The 21,775-nt window shown below is 39.5% G+C and overlaps 1 protein-coding gene across 1 annotated transcript; it reads left to right on the plus strand.

Moving 5' to 3' along the window:
* The first annotated feature begins 14,733 nt into the window (after positions 1-14,733).
* On the plus strand, positions 14,734-15,734 carry LOC103518613 (neuroligin-1-like). Its single transcript, XM_008483687.3, has one exon. It carries the CDS (start codon positions 15,188-15,190, stop codon positions 15,713-15,715), a length of 528 nt encoding a protein of 175 aa, XP_008481909.1. The 5' UTR covers positions 14,734-15,187; the 3' UTR covers positions 15,716-15,734.
* The last annotated feature ends 6,041 nt before the right edge of the window (positions 15,735-21,775 follow it).

The raw sequence follows: 21,775 nt of genomic DNA on the forward strand, positions 1-21,775 counted from the left end.
TAGTTCGTAGTAGAATATGTCATCTTAAAGTATGTACTTACTAGTATTTATTGTATTACTTATACAAAACCTATACGATTTTTCTTATAAGTTATATTTATACCTAACTCTTCAAATAATGCATAAACCTTTCACTTCGTCTTATTTCTGGCACTAAATGCTGGTACCAGTTGCATGCAAACAACATTTTTTAGGTATACCTATGTATCTTATCTTTGGACTTATCTTTTTTCCACATTAGATTATATACTTATAAACTGTTGGTATAATGGGAATTTTTAGTCTTAGCCGACTGTATAAATACTCTCATTTGAGTTACATTGCTTGCAGGACATCACCGGTTGCATGCAAACAACATTTTTTAGGTATATTAGATACCTATGTATCTTATCTTTGGACTTATCTTTTTTCCACATTAGATTACTTATAAACTGTTGGTATAATGGGAATTTTTAGTCTTAGCCGACTGTATAAATACTCTCATTTGAGTTACATTGCTTGCAGGACATCCGGAAAAAAAATCGGGTGAAACTGGAAAGTGGAAATTAACACGTCACGTGAGATCACTTCACGTGATGTGAGGTGATATGATGATAGTGTGTTTCTACCTTTAACTCATTATTAATTTATATTTTTCCAACCTGTATTTTCCAGGACCCAGTCCCCCACCCTGGTTGGTCAGGGGAGAGGGATGCTACTACAGACTCCCCAGTATGTGGCGCTACACCACAGTGGCTACGCCCCTGCTTTCTTCTACCTGTACGATTATGAACTGCCAGTGTCTCTGAATTCTATGTTTGGAAACTGCTCCCAGTCTTTAGGTACGTATGTATGGTTCCCGTCTCGGTGGCGTAGTGGTCCACTGCAGACAACTATCAACATTAATCCGGCCACTCACTATCAGGTAGACCTGATCAGGTGTGAGATCTATCTGATAGTGTGTGTGCTCATCAGGTACCAGGTAGACCTGACATTCAGACCTTTTCAGCCGTACCTGTCAGGTCTATCTGATAGTGTGTGGCTGGCCTAGGGTTGCCCAAATATCTCATTTTAAGAAGATCTTTAAAAGGGGACCTAAAAAAGGGTACATTAATTTATATATACCTATTTAACATGTACTTTGTAAAATTAATATTTTTATCATTCTTACAAAAAGATGAGTGTTTCACCACCGTTCTCATTTAGTAGCGATGAAACAAATGCTACATTAGACTCATGTGGTCTGTGTCGTAGCATGCCCAGGGTATATTCTATTTTATTTGCAGGGGTGGGCCATGGGGATGAGCTATTCCAACTGTTCCGAATGAGTGTGATCTCAAACTACACTCACACCCCGGAGGAGGTGACAGCATCCAACATGTTACTCCGACTGTGGACATCCTTCGCCAGAAATGGGTGAGTAGAAAGTGATTTTTTCAAGAGGTTTGATAGAGGGAACTATAACGGCTATGGTCTTATCGTCCCGAAATCGAAGAGAGAAGGAAGACGCCGTACAAAAAGAAAGTAAAAAACAACATACCTAATGTATTGCACATTGCATACCTAAATATAAAAATGTACGGCGTTCATACAAATTTACATTTTACTTCGTACCTACCTACCTACCTACCTATGAATCGAGCTGATAAAATCCGCTGCGAGCGGGAATCGAAACCGCGACCTAACAGTTACAAGACAAGATGCGCTACCAACCAAGCTAACTGGGCTGGAGTTGGGAGGTATACAGTGTACACTTAGTCACAAAAAAATGGAAACGATTTTTTTTGTGACTAAGTGTACATTGCTTTTCGATTCGATTGCTCCTATTTACGGCTTTCACTTCCACTTCATTGGCTTTTAAATCAATGTTCGTGTCCAAAGTGACGTCACACTTACGCTGTCCATTTCGTTTTCCAGAATCCCAGATCACACAGCCTGGGGTCCCGTGCCGTCACGCGCTGTCACGTCACGTGAAATCGAGTACCTCTACGTCAGCTGCCAAGGTCAGGATAGAGAAGGAAGACAGGATAGGAGAAAGCCAGCCGTTCCGAGAACGAACATTATCCGTTCCGGGGCGGGAATGGAACCTGCGACCTAGCGCTTACAATATGGATGCGCTACCCTCCAAGCAAACTAGGCTGGCAGAGGTTACTCTTTTATAACTCACTCTAATTTACACCCTGTTTTCGTAGGAATTGTCTATAATTTCTCGAGGTAAGGTAAGTATTACATTTATCTTTTATCTTACACTAAATTTGGTATGGTTGGTACCACCAAACACCAAAACTCTTGGTATAATGGAACAACTTGTTCTAAGCTGACAGTCTAATGAAACGGCTTTCATTCAGTTAAACTTCCCTTTCATTGGTCTTGAATGAAAGCCATTTGCCAGTCTATTTATCTTGGAGGGTAGAGGTAGAGTGTCTTGTAATTGTAAACGCTAGGTGAATGTTTGTGTCTAAAATGATGTCACACTTACGCGATCTCTTTTGTTTTCCAGAATCCCAGATCACACAGCCTGGGGTCCCGTGCCGTCACGCGCTGTCACGTCACGTGAAATCGAGTACCTCTACGTCAGCAGAAGTTCCGTTTCCATCCACCAGGGTTTTGTTCCGGAGAGAATAGAGTTCGCTAGCGCTCTGATCAGCGAGTATATGAACTACGGAAGTAATGACAGGAGAGACGAGAGTCGGAGCCCAATGTCCTCGGGTGCAAGTACATATTGATAACAACTATAACAAGGGTAACTGTACAAATACCTACATATTATAGTTCTATTCTTACTACTTTGTTGTTTTCTAGCTATGTATAAATTACGCTAAGTTCCAATTCTGTCAATCTTACTTGACGATAGACCTCCACGTGCCTCGCACATAGGGTATGTATACCAGGGCCGTATTTGAGGGGGGGGGGCAAAGGGGCCTGGGTCCCCTCGGCCTCTTGTAGGTAACTTTCGAATCAATTAAATAATGGTCTCAGGAGGTATAATATGACATAGGTTGGTTGGTCAGGCTCAGGTCGGGAATAGGACAGGAGATATAGGTTGATAGGTGGTCAAAGAGTCCCTTTACCCATGAAATCAGGCCTGGTGTTATACCCACTGGGCCACTGAAGTTGCTTATTAGAAATCTCATTCAATGGAACCGCGACCTAAGACCTAAGGCCTAAGGAACCGAAAAGCATTAACAACCATGTTCACGCATACATTATAATTAATCAGAAGACAAATGAACAATTGAACATGCTGATAGAACGTAAAACATAAACACATATATATTAAGAAAGATATAACTTAACTGATTGGCTCGGAATAGATGTCAATTAGCAGGGAAATGTCGGTATGTCTAGTACACGGTGGGTCAAAAGTATGCGGAAAATTCAACAAGACGTTATAGGGGGATCCATTTGAAAGATTTCAAAAAGGGAAACTCTAAAGCCCGTATACAAGAAGTCTCAGTCCAGGGCCTCATAACTTTTTGGGTCCCCGTTTTTCAAAGGGGTTTGATAGAGGGAACTAAACTGTAAGTGCCAAGGTCAGTGTTATACCCACTCGGCCACTGAAGTTGCTTATTAGAAATCTCATTCAATGAAACCGCGACCCAAGGAACCGAAAAGCATTAACAACCATGTTCACGCATACATTATAGTTAATCAGAAGACAAATGAACAATTGAACATGCTGATAGAACGTAAAACATAAACACATATTAAGAAAGATATAACTTAACTGATTGGGTGGGAATAGATGTCAATTAGCAGGGAAAATGTCGGTATGACTAGTACACGGTGGGTCAAAAGTATGCGGAAAATTCAACAAGACGTTTTAGGGGGGATCCATTTGAAAGATTTCAAAAAGGGAAACTCTAAAGCCCGTATACAAGAAGTCTCAAAAGTAGTTAAAACCTACTACATCTCACTTCCATTTTTTCGATGTCTTTCACCATTCTCTTTTGCCGTAAGTGTAGGTTCCCTATACAGTGTATAATAGAAAGTAAATTGTACCGATATCAGAGTGTGAGAATTACGGGTAGGGGGTCAGGGAAAAATAGGTCCCTAGTCTCCCTACCCTACTTAGCATTTGTGTTTTTTCCCAATAATGAAATGAAAATTTCTAATCAGGGAAATTCACACATGTTACAAAACATGCTATAAGGGTCGTGCGGGTAACAATACACGTTGTAATTTAACATTAACTTTTTTTTACCCACCTCTTTCTCCCTTTTCTTCCTCTCTTCCATTTTCCTTCCTCTCTCTTGCCTCCTATTCATCAATCTCTCTCCCTCTCTCTTTTTCTCCTTCCCCTCCTGTTAGGTCACACTGACAAAAAAAATATGTATTTTTATACAGGGTGTTCTAAAAAAAATCTTCAAAGTACCTAGATTTTCTCTAAATCTGAACTAATGGGGCCCAAAATGCCCTTTTCAAGAAGTTTGAGTGAAGTCTATAGAGTTCATTGATTTGAAGCTTACTTAAGCTAATCTTGTGCTGATTAACCCAGGTTTTTAATGACTTAACCCAGGTTTGTGATGGACTTTAAGAACACCCTGTATAATTATAATTCTGTTAAGCGTGTATGAGAGCACTTCTTATTGTACAAATTGCTAAGGCTGGAAGAAGAGGAGAAGTTTTCGATTTTTTTTCTCCGAATGCCTTATCGTAGGCAATGTTAATTCAAATGAGAGTGTTCAAACTGCAAACTTCACGATTTTTTCCCGAACGACAAGTGGGAACCGGCCTTGACTTTTTTTAAGAGGTTCCATAGAGGGAACTGTAACTGCTAGGGTCTTATCGTCCTGAAATCGAAGAGAGAAGGAAGACAGGTATCCTCTATCAAACCTCTACAAAATATGTTTATTCACAGGAGTTAGGGCCGACTTCCTCCTCTATCCTGTCTTCCTTCCCTCTTCGCTATCCGGAGGATAAAACCTTAGCAGTTACACGCCACCCAATGAGTTTACGTCTAGTTCCCCCTATCAAACCTCTTTAAAAAAATCTCTTTATTTATTTATAATTGCTGAATTTATTCTGTACAAATGCAAAAGACCTTGTTTGGACTGCTGGGGTAAAGGTACTTTTCAGTCTCATTCTGGCAGTATAAATAGGTTAGATATATTCTATTCTAGCGCGTCCCAAACTTTTTTCTACGCGGCCTCTTTACTATAATTTATGTGATCTTAACGGGGGTCTTCGATTCTGTTATTTATTTCCAGGAGTTACATCCTGAACACGCTGGGACTTCTGTCTGTGCTGCCCAACCTGGCCCATCATCCCACGGGACTATTCTGTCCCAATTCGTCCGTCCCGTTTGTCTCCGTACCTAGACGCTATACGAACCCGTATCTGGATTATGTAGAGAGGGAGATGGCTATGGTGTGTGACATACCTGACCCGTTGGCCCAACCACAGAACCAGTATGAGGTATGTCATCGAATCGATAGCAAATTATCGATATCTATGTAGAATCGAGACTAAAAGATCGATACGATACTAAAAACGAAACTAATCTAGTCGCATTTCATTATGCCCCCCTGTGCACAGAGGCGATTTTTCACTCTTTGGGCGTAATGGCGCCACCACACTTGCTGCCACGGGCCACTTTTCTATTTTCAATTGTTATCTAAAAGAGGACCTCTGAGTGAAAATTTGCTAATTTTAAGAAAAATTCCAAGAATTAAAGAGTCTATCTCTCATGTTAAGGGAGAAGTTTTCATACATGGGTTTCTGTGGGTAAACACCATAGAATATGTAGTCAGGATGTTGAAATTGAAAAATCGCGAAAGTGCCACAGAGAGGAATAAAATACGGTCATACTAAAAAAAAACTCACTAATTTGACCAAATATCCATTAAATTTGTCATTTCATCCAAGAGCACTAGAAAAACCCTAGCGAATGAAAACAATGATAAATTTAGCAAAGATTTGATTATTAATTATTTATTAACAATTATATTCTAACAAATGCAAAAGGATATGTAAAAAAAAAAAAAAAAAAAAAAAAAAAAAGATGTTTTCATACATGGGTTTCTGTGGGTAAACACCATAGAATATGTAGTCAGGATGTTGAAATTGAAAAATGGCGAAAGTGCCACAGAGAGGAATAAAATACGGCCATACTAAAAAAACTCACTAATTTGACCAAATATCCACTTGTCATTTCATCCAAGAGCACTAGAAAAACCCTAGCGAATGAAAACAATGATAAATTTAGCAATAATTTGATTATTAATTATTTATTAACAATTATATTCTAACAAATGCAAAAGGATCCTTCCATCCTGTCTGGGGTCGATGGACGGGGGCGGGGAGTATGAGGGGCTACCCTTATCCTTCGCGCGTCCTTCTGTTGGCTCCGGAGGGGTTGGGTGGACTGATAGTATGTGCTAGCCTAAGTTAAAATTTACTTTTTACTGTTCTCATTCTTATGTTAAACCATTTGAAAAACCACAATTATTATTGCTACTACAGTACTACTATTACTATAATTTGACCAAATATGTATCCATGTGTCATTTCATCCAAGGGCACTGGAAAAAAACCCCTAAAAAATCAGAACAATGATAATTAATAATTTTTAATCATTCCTTCATTCAAAAAGGCTCTAATCCTAATCTAAACATATACCTAGTTGTAATCGGCAATCACTCTTTTCTTCTCAATCCCAGGGGTCCCCGTTCGAGTCCCGCTCCGAGGCGTGGGGGAAAATCTCAAGAATCACGTCTCCTATCAAGTCAAAGTCGACCTTCTGGGTAGTGACGGTCGCAACCCGGAGAGAGAAAGAAAAAGGACAGGAGGGAAAGGGGAGAGAGAGAGTAAGGGAGGAGGAGGAGGGGATGAAAGAGAGGGGAGGGGATAGGAGGGGCAACCGACTTGGTGATTTACAATTTTTAATTTGTGACGTGTTTTTTTTTCCTTTCTCCTTTATTTTCACTTCTTCTTCTCTTTCCCTTTTTTGCACCTTTGACTTTTGAGAGTGGAAATTTACCACCACCCTTTCATATGGGTACCTCTCTCTCTCTCTCTCTCTCTCTCTCTCTCTCTCTCTCTCTTCCCCTCTCCTCCTCCCTCTCTATTCCTCTCCATATTATTTCCAGTAATTTGATGCGAGTTCAAACCTATCCAATGTTAGTGAGGTTTTTGTTCCCCAGATGAGGGAAAGATAAGGTTATACAAATGTACATGTTTTTTGGTTGGTATTGTTCGAGTTTATGGGGCACTGTGGGGGCCCCTTTTTTTAGAATTATACTGTCCCTTGAACCACTCCTTGTGTTACTCCGTCACTGCATCATGATACTCATGATTTAAGACGTAACACAACCTCCTCCTCCTCCTCCTCCTCCTCCTCCTCCTCCTCCTCCCTCTTTTCCCTCTCCTCTCCTTTCTATAATATATTACGAGTATGTATGTTCATGTACTTTTACTCCACATATCTCTTCCCCCTCCTTCTTTCACTTCTCCTCCCTCCGTATTCTCCTTTCCCCCTCCACTAGATCACTTCCCCTCTCTTCCCATATTCTCCTCCCTCACATTCCTTCCCATCTTCCTGCGTTATGCTCATCTTTTTTTTTTTCCTTTGAGCGTAGAAAAAAGTACTTTAATTTTACGCCCCAGAACGTTATTAGGTCATTATACTACACAGAGTTGCTGACGACTGATCCTCCTCCTCCTACACCTCCTCCTCCTCCTCCTAAATTCCTACTATATTCCCTACCGGGGCCGGGCTTAAAGCGTGGGAGAATTAAGGACACTCGGGAAACCGGGGCACAATCGGATACCTATGATTAAGGAAGAGAATCTGAAAGCTGGGGGAACTCAGGTAAAGTGGTGAACGTCGCTGTATAAATGTAACTGCAAAGGTCTTTTGTGGCGGGAGTTTTGACGTTCATTTGGCCACAAGCTACCCGCCTCACATTGGCCGGATTAACCTCACTCAGCTTGAGTGATTGTGTTGGGAAAAGCCAGCAACACGCAATTTCCTAGATGATAAATATATCCGGTGTCCGGACACCAACCAGGATCAATATTGGGAATAATTCAGATATTATTCCCGAAAGTGCCTGGGAATAATTCAGATATTATTCCCGAAAGTGCCTGGGAATAATTCAGATATTATTATTTTGAAGTAAAGGGGCTTTTCAGCCCTATCCCGAAAGTGCCTGCCTGGGAATAATATTGCCTACCTGTGGCCGCCAGATGTGAAAACCCCTATAATGTACCAAAATGTCATGTAAAATAACCATCAGGGGGTGACACTCAGAAATTATCTAGAAGCGGCCAAATCCTCCCGTGGCAAGTTATCTAAATCCGGCCCTGCGTCCTGACTCCAACTAATACCCCCCTCCTCACTCCTACATTCCTAATACTACCTAATCATCTCTACATTGTCTCTACCTCCCTCTGCTGCAGTATGATTATCCTAGCCGAAATTGAGGTTAGGTTGAGTGGAAGAGATAGCGGGGGCAGTAAAATAAATAATCAGTCGCCTCTTTTGCTGATGATAGCAACAATAACTTTGTCCGGCAAAAAAAAAAGTTTAAAATCTAGCGTGATGTTTGCGTCATAAAAACGAAAGTGCCTCCTAAAAATTCATTGTTCTAGGCAAAATGGGCGGAAAAAGAGGACATGTATGCAATAGAATGGACCTTATTGTTTGATTATCCTGTCTCTTTTGCTGATGATAGCAACAATAATTTTGTCCGGCAAAAAAAAAGCTTAAAATCTAGCGTGATGTTTGAGTCATAAAAATGAAAGTACCTCCTAAAAATTCATTGTTCTAGGCAAAATGGGCGGAAAAAGAGGACATGTATGCAATAGAATGGACCTTATTGTTTATTCTGCCCGAATAGGACTAAAAACATGAAAAGTCCCTTTACACCACAGTCTAACCAGGCAACCAGGGTCTTAATGTGTTGTGGTCAAGGCGCTCGCCTGGTAAACAGGAGGGCGTGGGTTCAATCCCAGCCGAGGTATGGAATTTTATCCTCGGTGGTGTAGTGGACACCAACCAGGATCAATATTGCCTACCTGTGGCCGCCAGATGTGAAAACCCCTATAATGTACCAAAATGTCATGTAAAACAACCATCAGGGGGTGACACTCAAAAATTATCTAGAAGCCGCCAAATCCTCCCGTGGCAAGTTATAAAAAATGTAAATGCAATTTCTTTGTGTTATTATGTCACAACTTTGGTGCTCACTGCAGCATTGTAGGATTTTTCCCAATAAGTATCTCAATAATCCTAACAACCAATGTTTACCTACCATGCTGGCACCGGTCGCTATGCGCATTTACATGTCATAGCTACTCATTTTCCTCACGAGGCTGAGTGGGCCCCGCAACAGCCAGTCACGGGATCAATCATTTGCATGATACAAATTTCTTGACCCCGCCGGGAATCGAACCCGGATCTCCCGCGTGCAAGGCGAGTGCAGTGACCACTACACCATGGGAGCTGACTAAAGAAGTATTATTATTATGATTATTATTATTATTATTATTATTATTATTATTATTATTATTATTATTATTATTATTATTATTATTATTATTATTATTATTATTATTATTATTATTATTATTATTATTATTATTATTATTATTATTATTATTATTATTATTATTATTATTATTATTATTATTATTATTATTATTATTATTATTATTATTATTATTATTATTATTATTATTATTATTATTATTATTATTATTATTATTATTATTATTATTATTATTATTATTTATTTATTTATATTATTATTATAAAGTCAGCTATATTTGCAAACCCTACCTTTGAAAATAAATAAGACCTTGTTTAGACTGCGGGAGAAAAGGGACTTTTCAGTCTCATTCTGGCAGGATAAACAAGGTATATTCTATTCTATTCTATTCTTTTCTATTCTATTCTATTCTTTTCTTACCTTTGAGAGAGTTCTCGCTTTCGTCCGGCACGGAGTTGTTATTTGTATCTGAAGTGTCCAACGTGGGATCTGAAATACACACAGAACACATAACACACTATATTATGAATACGAGACCAAATAGGTCCTATTTTATCAAAAAGGTAAAAAAAGAGGGTATTTAGGTAGCTAAAAATCTTGACTATATCATTTATTTTTACAAACTTACAGATTGAAAAGGGTGATAAAAATCCATTTTTACAAAAATTCAGACATTCATGGGTAGGTACTTAGAACTAATCTTGTGAACTAATATTGAAAATCTAATACCATGCAAAATAATATATTATAGGTTCGAGTACATAAAATATTATTTATTTAGGTTTTTTTTCGAATCGGATATTGAATTTCAAATGTAGGATTTGAGAGTGGTGTCCTGAAATGGAATTTCCTATGGAAAGAGTGATTTTTTTTAAAGAGGTGTGATAGAGGGAACTGTAACTGCTATGGTCTTTTTTTTTTTTTTTTTTTTTTCTTTTTTTTTTTTTTCAGTAATTTGTAATTTTTATGGTGGGAAAAAAGCACACAACTTGGTGTTTACTGTTTACCTCAATAAAATGGTACCTAATACAGTATTACGACCTTCTGTGTTAGTCGCAAGCTTTATTCCCACTCGAAGAGGTCCCTAAAGATTAGATTAGAAAAAATAATGGGTTGACCATCACACGACTTTCTATTACGTTACAAAAATGTTCAAGATTCTGGCCTTTTTTTTTTCCAAGTAAGAAATTTACCTACTTCAGTGAACTGTATACGAGTATCTCCCCCAAGAATATGGGGCCACCAATTCATCAAAATTTCACAAACCTTTTAAGAGTTAACTGTGGTGAAACAATAAAGTCAAGTTAAAACCTACTACATCTCACTTCCATTTTTTCGATGTCTTTCACCATTCTCTTTTGCCGTAAGTGTAGGTTCCCTATACAGTGTATAATAGAAAGTAAATTGTACCGATATCAGAGTGTGAGAATTACGGGTAGGGGGTCAGGGAAAAATAGGTCCCTGGTCTCCCTACCCTACTTAGCATTTGTGTTTTTTCCCCAATAATGAAATGAAAATTTCTAATCAGGGAAATTCACACATGTTACAAAACATGCTATAAAGGTCGTGCGGGTAACAATACACGTTGTAATTTAACATTAACTTTTTTTTACCCACCTCTTTCTCCCTTTTCTTCCATTTTCCTCCCTCCCTCTTGCCTCCTATTCATCAATCTCTCTCCCTTTCTCTTTTTCTCCTTCCCCTCCTGTTAGGTCACACTGTCGACAAAAAAAATGTATTTTTATACAGGGTGTTCTAAAAAAAATCTTCAAAGTACCTACCTAGATTTTCTCTAAATCTGAACTAATGGGGTCCAAAATACCCTTTCTAAGAAGTTCGAGTGAAGTCTATAGAGTTCATTGATTTGAAGTTTACTTAAGCTAATCTTGTGCTGATTAACCCAGGTTTTTAATGACTTAACCCAGGTTTGTGATGGACACCCTGTATAATTATAATTCTGTTAAGCGTGTATGAGAGCACTTCTTATTGTACAAATTGCTAAGGCTGGAAGAAGAGGAGAAGTTAGAAAGGGGAGGAGAAGGAATGGAGAGAGTTAAGGGGGAGAGAGAGTATGAGAGGAGAACGAGGAGAGAAGGGAGGAGAGAGAAAGAGAAAAAGGACAGGAGGGAAGGGGGAGAGAGAGTAAGGGAGGAGGAGGGATGAAAGAGGAAAGGAGGGGAAGGAGAGAGGGGAGTGGATAGGAGGGGCAACCGACTTGGTGATTTACAATTTTTAATTCAAGTTTTGTGACGTGTTTTTTTTCCTTTCTCCTTTATTTTCACTTCTTCTTCTCTTTCCCTTTTTTGTACCTTTGACTTTTGAGAGTGGAAATTTACCACCACCCTTTCATATAGGTACCCCTCTCTCTCTCTCTTCCCCTCTTTTTGTCTCCTCCTCCCTCTCTATTCCTCTCCATATTATTTCCAGTAATTTGATGCGAGTTCAAACCTATCCAATGTTAGTGAGGATTTTGAGCCCCAGATGAGGGAAAGATAAGGTTTTACAAATGTACATGTTTTTTGGTTGGTATTGTTCGAGTTTATGGGGGGCCCTGTGGGGGCCCTTTTTTAGAATTATACTGTCCCTTGAACCACTCCTTGTGTTACTCCGTCACTGTCACTGCATCATGATACTCATGATTTAAGACGTAACACAACCTCTTCCTCCTCCTTCTCCTCTGTCCATGAAATTAAATCTTATTCCTTTTTTTCTTCCTCCTCCGTCTACTCTTTATCCACCAATTCCTCGCATGAAATTAAATCTTATTCCTCTTCTTTTTCTCTTCCTCTTCACCCTCCTCCTACGAAATTACTTTTCCTTCTGTTTCCTCTTCTTTTCCTCTCCAAAAGCTCCTCCCCCTTTTCCTCCTTCTCTTATGAAATTACTTTTCCTTCTTCCTCTTCCTCCTCTTGCTATGAAATTACTTCTACTTCTCCTCCCCCTCTCCCTCCTTCTCCTACAACTTCCACTATGAAATTACTCCCCTCTTCCACCCAACCTGGCAGTTCATATTTTTATGGCGGTGGTTATAGGTTAGGTTAAAATTTCATAAAGCCAGCCGTTCGCGAGTTGTTCAAGAAATTCGAAATTTTTGGCCGAAAACTGAGCGATGCAAAGCTCGCGGGTATCCCGCTAGTATTACATACAATACCTATATCATATTCGGTACAGAAATATGTAATTTTCTGATTTTTTTTTAAAAAAAAAAGATGAGTGTTTCACCGCCGTTTTTATTTCGTAGCAATGAAAAAACTGCTACATTGGACGCATGTGGTCTGTGTCGTAGCATGCCCATCCCGTAATATGCCTCTAATCAGATGGGCGAGAAGAGGCACAATACTCCCCATTTAGGTGCTGGGTCAACACGAGATGATTCATTGATTATTCAATGAATTTGTCTATTACTAAATCTATAAATTATTGTTGACGTAAAGAAATGTCCCTTACCTACGTAACGTAGGAAATAAAGGTGATGGCAAAGAAAAAAAAATACCTATAAAAGGCTTAAAAAGGTTAGAAAGGTTTTCCTTTATTTTAACAAGCATCCGAGTGAAAAGGAAGGTTAACCTTTTCGAGAATTACTTTCGTAGCCCGTGAGTAAACAGAGGCAATAAAGCATTCGCCTTAGACGACGACAAAAAAAAAAAAAAAAAAAAAAAAAAAAAAGGAAAAAAAACATAAAAAAAAACTAATGAATTCATAGCAGTGGTGGATCCTTCGTGGAAGCTAGGAAAGCATCGCTTCCCTACGGTTCTTCTCACTCACTCTCCTCCACCACTTACCGAAAATGGCAAGTCATTATTCAACGGACTCTAAAACCAGCAGCAGATTGATATACTGAATATCTAGTTAGCTCTGTTTCCAATGGAAATATTGTTGATATCTAAAATGAAGACAGGATAGGAGAAAGCCAGCCGTTCCGAAAATAAGAAGAAGGAGGAAAAGGAGTAAAAGCAGCAGTAGAAGGAATGGGTATAAGAAGAAAAAAAGAAAAAGGAAGAGAAGAGGAAGAGGAACAAAAAGGAAGAAAAACAGTAAGAAAAAAAAGGCAAGTAGGACCAAGAAGAAGAAAAACAGGAAGAAGACGAAGAAGGAGAAAATACGAAGTAAAAGTAGAAAAGAAAACGAGAGAGAAGAAAAACAACACATTTTTCTCCGCACGTCAAGCGAGAATAGGGGAGAGATGCTGTAATGGGGACCCTAGAAGAGAAAGGGGAACGCTGTGGAGAATTTGGGTGTTAAATAAACAAGAAAAGAGCGAAAACACAGCATAATTTATGCTTCTATGGCCCCCACATTAATATCCATTGAACTGGAAAATTCTTACCGCTTTTCCGTTTGAATTCAAATGCGACAATTTCGTTCGGAAAGTTCAAATTTTGAGGCGTGGTGAAATTACAAAAGCGTATTGTGTTTTTACTAGAAATTCGTATGTGATGCCTAAATTTAAAGAATTTATTTCCAATATATGTAATCATATTATTAGAAGTTCAGTGTTTATTGAGGGAACGAAACTGTCGCATTACTTTGGTATTGGTATAAGTACCTATTGCCACCAGCTATAATAAACGCCCTATGTCAGTGCGAATACATTTTCTTTGAGATGTAATAAAAACATACTGTATTTTCATTGGAGCTTCGTTCTTCATATTGAAATTCCAAGAATTTGTTTCCAATAAAATATTAGACAGGTAAGTATAATTCCTTATTTTCCATGTCTCTTTTGTTACAGATGATTCACAATGTGATGGGAACGATGGGATTTCAGAACGCAAGACTTTCAGAATCTCTGGCGATGGCGTCAGTTTTCTGGTGAACAAGTAAAAACATGTAACAAGAAGTATATACTTACCTAAATAAGAATCAGTGTGGTTTCTCTTTGAGTTAAAACGTTGTGTGTGAAGAAATATGTCATCTAAGATCCTTGGTCATCTGTGCTAATTGCTGCCAAATAAACAAAATTACTGATTAATTTACAGCCCATCAGTTATTCCAAAAAATCTAAACTGAAAAAATCAAACAATGTGCATAAAACTAATTAAAATTTAATAGGATAATGATCAGAGCTAATTAAATGGTTCGATAAAACAATTTCCCCACGCCATTGTTATTTTAAATGAACGATAATGTATTTTTCGCTTAAAAAATATATTTCAATTAATATAAAATCAACTGCAGTATAAAATGCTGACGGCAAACTATGTAAATAGAAATAATTAGATAAACATGATATCGTGTACATAGATATTAATTACAAAAGTTACCTAACCAACAATCAATGTTTGATAGTATTTTTATTAGCTAATACTTTTATTGGAGTACTCAATTAAGCATAAATATTATATTGAGCCACTAATGTTTTATTCAATATTCATCAAATAATAATGAAATAAAAAGAATAAACTGCAGTTGAAAAGGGATAGGCTATTTATGTAGTGATTTTATGTTTTCCCTCTTATCGTGCAGTGCTGAATAGATGGTCTAGTAAACCTAGTAGACAGTTAACGTAAAATAACGCTTAATAAGTTCAGATCGGTCTAAAATCGCGCGGATTCTCACAAAATGTGCGTGACACCCTCAGGGTGACAGTATATTTCTTTTTGAAGAGTTCAAATCTTTTGTATTGCATTGTAAAATGTCATTCAAAATAAATAAGTAACTACTAGAATACTCAAAAAATCCGTGTAAAAGTGTGCAAAGACTCCCCAAAGAAAATGTGCGTTTTCGTGGACAACCTGACGCTGCTGACGCTTCTCATCCTTTTCCATCTAACGGTGAGCAATCCGCCGGGCGGCATAGGCGGTCCCAGCTTCACCCGTATCATAACCACGCGGTACGGCAAGCTACAGGGGGTCATCAAGAAGATTAACGAGAACGGCATCTCCAAGCATCTCAAGCCGATCGAGATGTACCTCGGCGTCCCGTATGCGACAAGTCCCACGGGCGCGAACCGGTTCAGTCCGACCCGCACTCCAGAACCTTGGGACGGGATCAAGTTCGTCAACCGCGTGTCGCCCGTATGCCCGCAGCGGCTACCAGACATCGCGGACGAAACGGAGGCGCTGGGCCGCATGCCGCGCGGCCGCTACGAACACTTGAAGCGCCTTCTGCCTCACCTGAGGAATCAGAGTGAGGACTGCCTGTATTTGAACATCTATACGCCGCTACAAGGTAAGAACTTTGCACGTGTTCCTTATTGGTTTATTTGTTTAAGAGAGACACCTTTATTTAATGACAAATAAAGCAGCTGCTAGCCTTTGACTGGTTGCACATGACAGCCAAAATCATCATTCCATTGGAAATCTTAATTCTCAAATACTATAGGCCGGGCGGTCCTTTGAACTCTTGACGTTCGCGAGCTTCCCGGTACGCTTGATTATGTGTCGAAAAACTTGTATTTTTCTTTAATACGTATTTTCAGTATACGTGCTAAAAGTGTCCTTCTGTAGCATTACAGGGGACGATGAACTTTCCTGCTACATTTTATTTCATGACAAATAAAGCAGCTGCTAGCCTTTGACTGGTTGCACATGACAGCCAAAATCATCATTCCATTGGAAATCTTCATTCTCAATTAATATAGGCCGGGTGGTGCTTTGAACTCTTGACGTTCGCGAGCTTCCCGGCACGCTTGATTATGTGTCGTATTTTTCTTTAATACGTATTTTCAGTATACGTGCTAAAAGTGTCCTTCTGTAGCATTACAGGGGACGATGAACTTTCCTGCTACATCTATCTACATCTAGGTTAGGTACATAACATGGAGGAGAATCTAAAGCTACTTTTGAGGAGAATCCGTTATACACACAAAGAAACGGAGAGAGAAGGCATTAAAGACCTCGGAAGATTTTCCTAGTTAGCTTAGTTGGTAGTGCGGTCTGCCTTGTAAGCGCTAGGCCGCGGGTTCGATTCCCGCCCGGGGCGGATATTATCCTGATGGGATAATGTTCGTTCTCGGAACGGCTGGCTTTCTCCTATCCTGTCTTCCTTCTCTCTTCGATTTCGGTCTAGCAGTCACAGTTCCCTCTGTCAAACCTCTTTAAAAAAAAACTTGATATTTGCATTCGCTTAAAAAAGTACAGTTACGGAACGGCTGGCTTTCTCCTATCCTGTCTTCCTTCTCTCTTCGATTTCGGGACGATAAGACCATAGCAGTTACAGTTCCCTTCAAACCTCTTAAAAAAAAAAGTTCAAACCGTACTCCCGATAAACTTGTGTAAATGCTGTACTGTACAACCATTGACCCCTATTTGGATAATTAGAACAGCGAAATTACACACGGAACAGTAAAGCTCAGTAGAACTGCAAACACTAAAGTTATTTAATGACAAATAAAGCAGCTGCTAGCCTTTGACTGGTTGCACATGACAGCCAAAATCATCATTCCATTGGTAATCTTCACTCTCAATTAATATAGGCCGGGTGGTGCTTTGAACTCTTGACGTTCGCGAGCCTCCCGGCACGCTTGAATGTGTGTCGAAAAACTTGTATTTTTCTTTAATACGTATTTTCAGTATACGTGCTAAAAGTGTCCTTATGTAGCATTACAGGGGACGATGAACTTTCCTGCTACATCTAGGCTACATAACATGGAGGAGAATCTAAAGCTACTTTTGAGGAGAATCCTTTATACACACAAAGAAACGGAAAGAGAAGGCATTAAAGACCTCGGAAGATTTTCTTCTATTGCCATTTTCCAGTTTCTCGCCCGAAGTCCTAAACGATTCTTTCCAATAGTTTTAGTGGATGTGTAAGATTTACAAAATTGACCAATACGCGAATTTATCACCCCGTAGCTATATGCGAACAAAAGGCAATTCAAAGTTCAAACCGTACTCCCGATAAACTTGTGTAATGCTGTACAACCATTGACCCCTATTTGGATAATTAGAACAGCGAAATTACACACGGAACAGTAAAGCTCAGTAGAACTGCAAACACTAAATTCCTTCACTACTTACCACTTACCGAAAATTCATTATTCAACGGACTCTAAAACCAGCAGCAGATTGACATACTGAATATCTAGTTAGCTCTGTTTTCAATGGAAATATTGTTGATACTTCTCACTCACCCTCCTCCACTACTTACCACTTATTGAAAATGGCAAGTCATTATTCAACGGACTCTAAAACCAGCAGCAGATTGACATACTGAATATCTAGTTAGCTCTGTTTCCAATGGAAATATTGTTGATATCTAAAATGAAGACAGGATAGGAGAAAGCCAGCCGTTCCGAGATCGAACAAAATCCGTTCTTGATTAAATCCGCCCAGCGGGAATCGAATCCGCGACCTAGCGCTTACAAGGCAGACGCGCTACCAACCAAGCCAACTAGGCTGGCTTGTTGATATTGAAAGGGTTCCTAATTGAAACAGTCCCGATTTTTTTTTTTTTTTTTTTTTTTTTTTTTTCTTGTCTGGCCTTAATTTCGAGTTGCAGCAAATTGGAAAACTGTCTGAAAATTCATCATTTCTACTTTGCTCATTTCATCTACAAGTAGCATGATGTTAAATTGGGACGAAAAATAAATGAAAGGAAAATTTTATTGTATCGGCTTTTTGGAACACCCGGTATTCTTCTCCTCTGTGTCCATTCGTCCGTTAACAATTAATCAGGGGACATAAGGAAGTGAGGTTTTATCCTGATGGGATAATGTTCGTTCTCGGAACGGCTGGCTTTCCTCCTATCCTGTCTTCCTTTTCCTTCTCTCTTTGATTTCGGGACGATAAGACCCTAGCAGTTACAGTTCCCTCTGTCAAACCTCTTAAAAAAGAACAAAAAAAAAGGAAGTGAGGGAAATTTCGTGGTATTGGGGAAGAAAGTTTGGAAAAAGGAACAACGCAAAGGAAGAGAGTTTGGTTAGGATTTTTGTACAAAAAGGTCTGAGACTACATGAAAAGACTACTTGGGTTGGAAAGGGGAACCAGTATAGAGGAAGAGAGGAGGTAGTGGGGGAAAATAGAAAGTCTGTGACCAGAAGGGGGGAGAGGGGAGGAACCGAAGTATAAGTTGTATTTGCCTTTCGAAATTCCCTCTCTACTGAAGCTCGTTTCAACCTCTCTTTCCTATGCTGCCACACCAAAATAGGGGAAACGAGATTCAGAAGAGGGAAAATTGCAAAAGGAAAATACCAGCTGTAAAAGCTTCGGAGAAGGGTAGAGGAAGAAAGATATGAAGAGAGGAAGAAAAGAAAGGGTGAAAGAGAGAGGGAGGAAAGAGTTGGACAGAGACAGAGAGAAGGAGATAGAAGAAAGGGTTGGATAGGAGGGCAGTATTAAAAGCTTTGGAGAGGGATTGAGGGAGAAAAAGAAAAAGAGACGTCAGGGAGGGAGGGAAAGAAGGAGAGAAGAGGGGGAGGGAGAAAACAGGTTTGGTCAGGGAGGTGAAATATATTGAATTTTCACACGAATAATATAATATTTTTGACATTTATTTTCTGGTTGACCAATAAAATATTTTAGATAAGGTTCAGGAAGAGAGAGAGGAAGGAAAAGAAAGATGAGGAAGAGAGGGGAAGCAAAAGCAGAATGTGGGAAGAGGAAAGGGAGAGAAAGAGGAGAAGGAAGGGGAGAGAAAGGGAGGAGAAGAGGGGAGAGATTGCTAACAAATTAAATGTTCAGAACTTTTTCCCCTACCTTTATCCCAAATCCCTCTCTCTCCTGTTTCCAGAAGGTATGGTTCGGCCGTTATTCCGGACCAATTAATCTAGACCCTTGACAAATGGAGTATGCCTGAGGAAGGTATGAGGGGTGTTCCAATCCACGAGACCCCCAATTACTTGTGAAAGAACACTTGAAATACCTCAAATTTACCTTGATATTTGAAGGTGATGTTTCTGTCTGCTACTACCTACATTTTCGAAGTCTTCTAGAATTCTAGATAGTGTAATCTCCCTCAATCACTCCAGCATATCCACTCACATTTCTCTGACTCCCAAGAGTTATCAGCGTTCTTTCTTGGCACCAACATTTCAACCGATGAGGTGTTTTGAGAGCGTCTCATGTGAATACTCCCTAACCTAACTCCCTTCCTGTGTATAAAGCTGGATGACGGGTAGTGCTGTAATTCGGTAAACAAAGAACATTTCCCTCAAAAGTTACCCTTGATATTTGAAGGTGTTTCTGTCTGCTACTACCTACATTTTCGACGTCTTCTAGAATTCTATCCCATGTGTAATCTCCCTCAATCACTCCAGCATAACCACTCACATTTCCCTGACTCCCAAGAGTTATCAGCGTTTTTTCTTGGCACCAACATTTCAACCGATGAGGTGTTTTGAGAGCGTCCCATGTGAATACTCCCTAACCTAACTCCCTTCCTGTGTATAAAGCTGGATGACGGGTAGTGCTGTAATTCGGTAAACAAAGAACATTTCTGGTTAACAAAATTCTGGAGGAGCCATACATATTTGAGTCCCCAGCATCATCTGATATGGAGGGAATGAAAAATGACCACAAAAAAAGAGGGAAAAAAATTTCTACCGACAATGATTTTTTCCCTTTTTCCCCCCTCCTCTTCCCTCCTTCTGTCCCGTACAAAAAATAAATTTCCCATGTTCTCTCTTTCCCTCTCTCTCTTTCCCTCTTCCCTCCCTCTCTCTCCCTCTCTCTCCTTCCCTCCCTCCCTCTCTCTCTGTGTCTCTCTCTCTCTTTCGATTTCTTTCTCCTTCTTTCTCTCTCTCTCTGTCTTTCCCTCTCTCTCTCTATCTTCCTTCCCTCCTTCTCGCTCTCTCTACTTCGCTATCTTCTCTTTCTTCTTTCTCAACTTCCCTCCCCCTATTTTTCTCTCTCCCTCTTCTTCTCTCTTTCTCCCTTCTCTTCTCTCTTTATGTCTGTCTTTCATCCTCTCCCACTCACTCTTTTTAGTATAATCTTCATCATATTCCTCCTCTCTCTCTCTCTCTCTCTCTCTCTCTATCTTCCTTCTCGCTCTCTTTAATCTCCTATGTTTACGTCTGTCTCCCTCCCTCGCAACCTATTCCCTCTCTCTTTAGGTATATGTCTGTCTTTATTCCTCTTACACCTTTAAGAGGCATATTATTTTTTCTCATTGCTTGATGTAAAATGAAGTACAAATTTAATTCTCTCTCCCATCTTCTCTCTTTCTCACTCTTCTCTACCTCCCTTTGACTCTTTCTCACTCCCTCTTAAATTCATCTCTCTCACTCTAGTCTATCTTGCCTTCACCTCTCTGATTGTCTGTCTCTCTCCCTTTCCTTCGGAGTTTTTCCCTTTCTCTCTCTCTCCCTTCCTTTCTTTATGTCTGCCTCTCTCTCTCTCCCTCTCCCTCCCCCTTTTTCTCACACACCTATCTCGTTTCAGACATAATATTATATTTCCCATCCCTCTCCCACCTCTAGTTCTCGAGTGCGATATCATCATCTATCTCACTCGATCTTTTGATTTCTAAAAGCTCTACAGGGAAATGGAAATAAATTATTTTTTCTCCCTCCTTCTCTCTCTCTCTCATCCCTCTCTATTTATTCTTTCTCCCTCCTCTTCTTACATGTTTTATGTCTGTAATCTGCCTCTCTTTCCCTTTCTTCATCTTCTTCTTTGCCCTCTATTCTTTCTCTCCTTCTCTCGTTTCTCATTCCATCCCTTTTCTATACTCTCCTCTCTCCCTTCTCTTTTTTTTTCATGTTTTATCTCTCTGTCTCTAATCTGCCTCTCTTTCTCCATATTCTTCTTCTTCCTCTTCTTCTTCTTCTTCTTCTTCTTCTTCTTCTTCTGCTTCTTCTTCTTTGCCCTCCTTTCCTTCTTCCGTTTTCCCTCATCCTCTCTTCATCTTGATCCTATTTTGTCTTGTTTGGATGTACTTTTGTACCTATGTACATTTTAACCCATAAGCCCTCAGGAGTTTTGTTTTGTAGTCAGCCTAAGTTACTTACCTTGGAGGGTAGCGCGTCTGCCTTGTAAGAGATAGGTCGGAGTTAGATTTCCACCCGGGGTAGACTTTGTCCGCTCTTCTCTTTCTTCTTTCTCAACCTTCCTCCCACTATTTCTTTCTCTCTCCCTCTTCTTCTCTCTTTCTCCCTTCTCTTCTCTCTTTATGTCTGTCTTTCATCTTCTCCCACTCACTCTTTTTAGTATAATCTTCATCATATTCCTCCTCTCTCTCTATCTTCCTTATCGCTCTCTTTAATCTCCTATGTTTACGTCTGTCTCCCTCCCTCGCAACCTATTTTATATCTCCCTCCCTCTCTCTCTAGGTATATATCTGTCTTTATTCCTCTTACACCTTTAAGAGGCATATTATTTTTTCTCATTGCTTGATGTAAAATGAAGAACAAATTTAAT

This window comes from Diaphorina citri, unplaced genomic scaffold, assembly GCF_000475195.1.
Source record: "Diaphorina citri unplaced genomic scaffold, Diaci psyllid genome assembly version 1.1 scaffold2272, whole genome shotgun sequence".
Lineage (NCBI taxonomy): Eukaryota > Metazoa > Arthropoda > Insecta > Hemiptera > Psyllidae > Diaphorina > Diaphorina citri.

What these genes read in the sequence shown, in the direction of transcription:
- LOC103518613 (XM_008483687.3), top strand. Translation starts at nt 15,188, where the DNA reads ATGTGCGTTTTCGTGGACAACCTGACGCTGCTGACGCTTCTCATCCTT.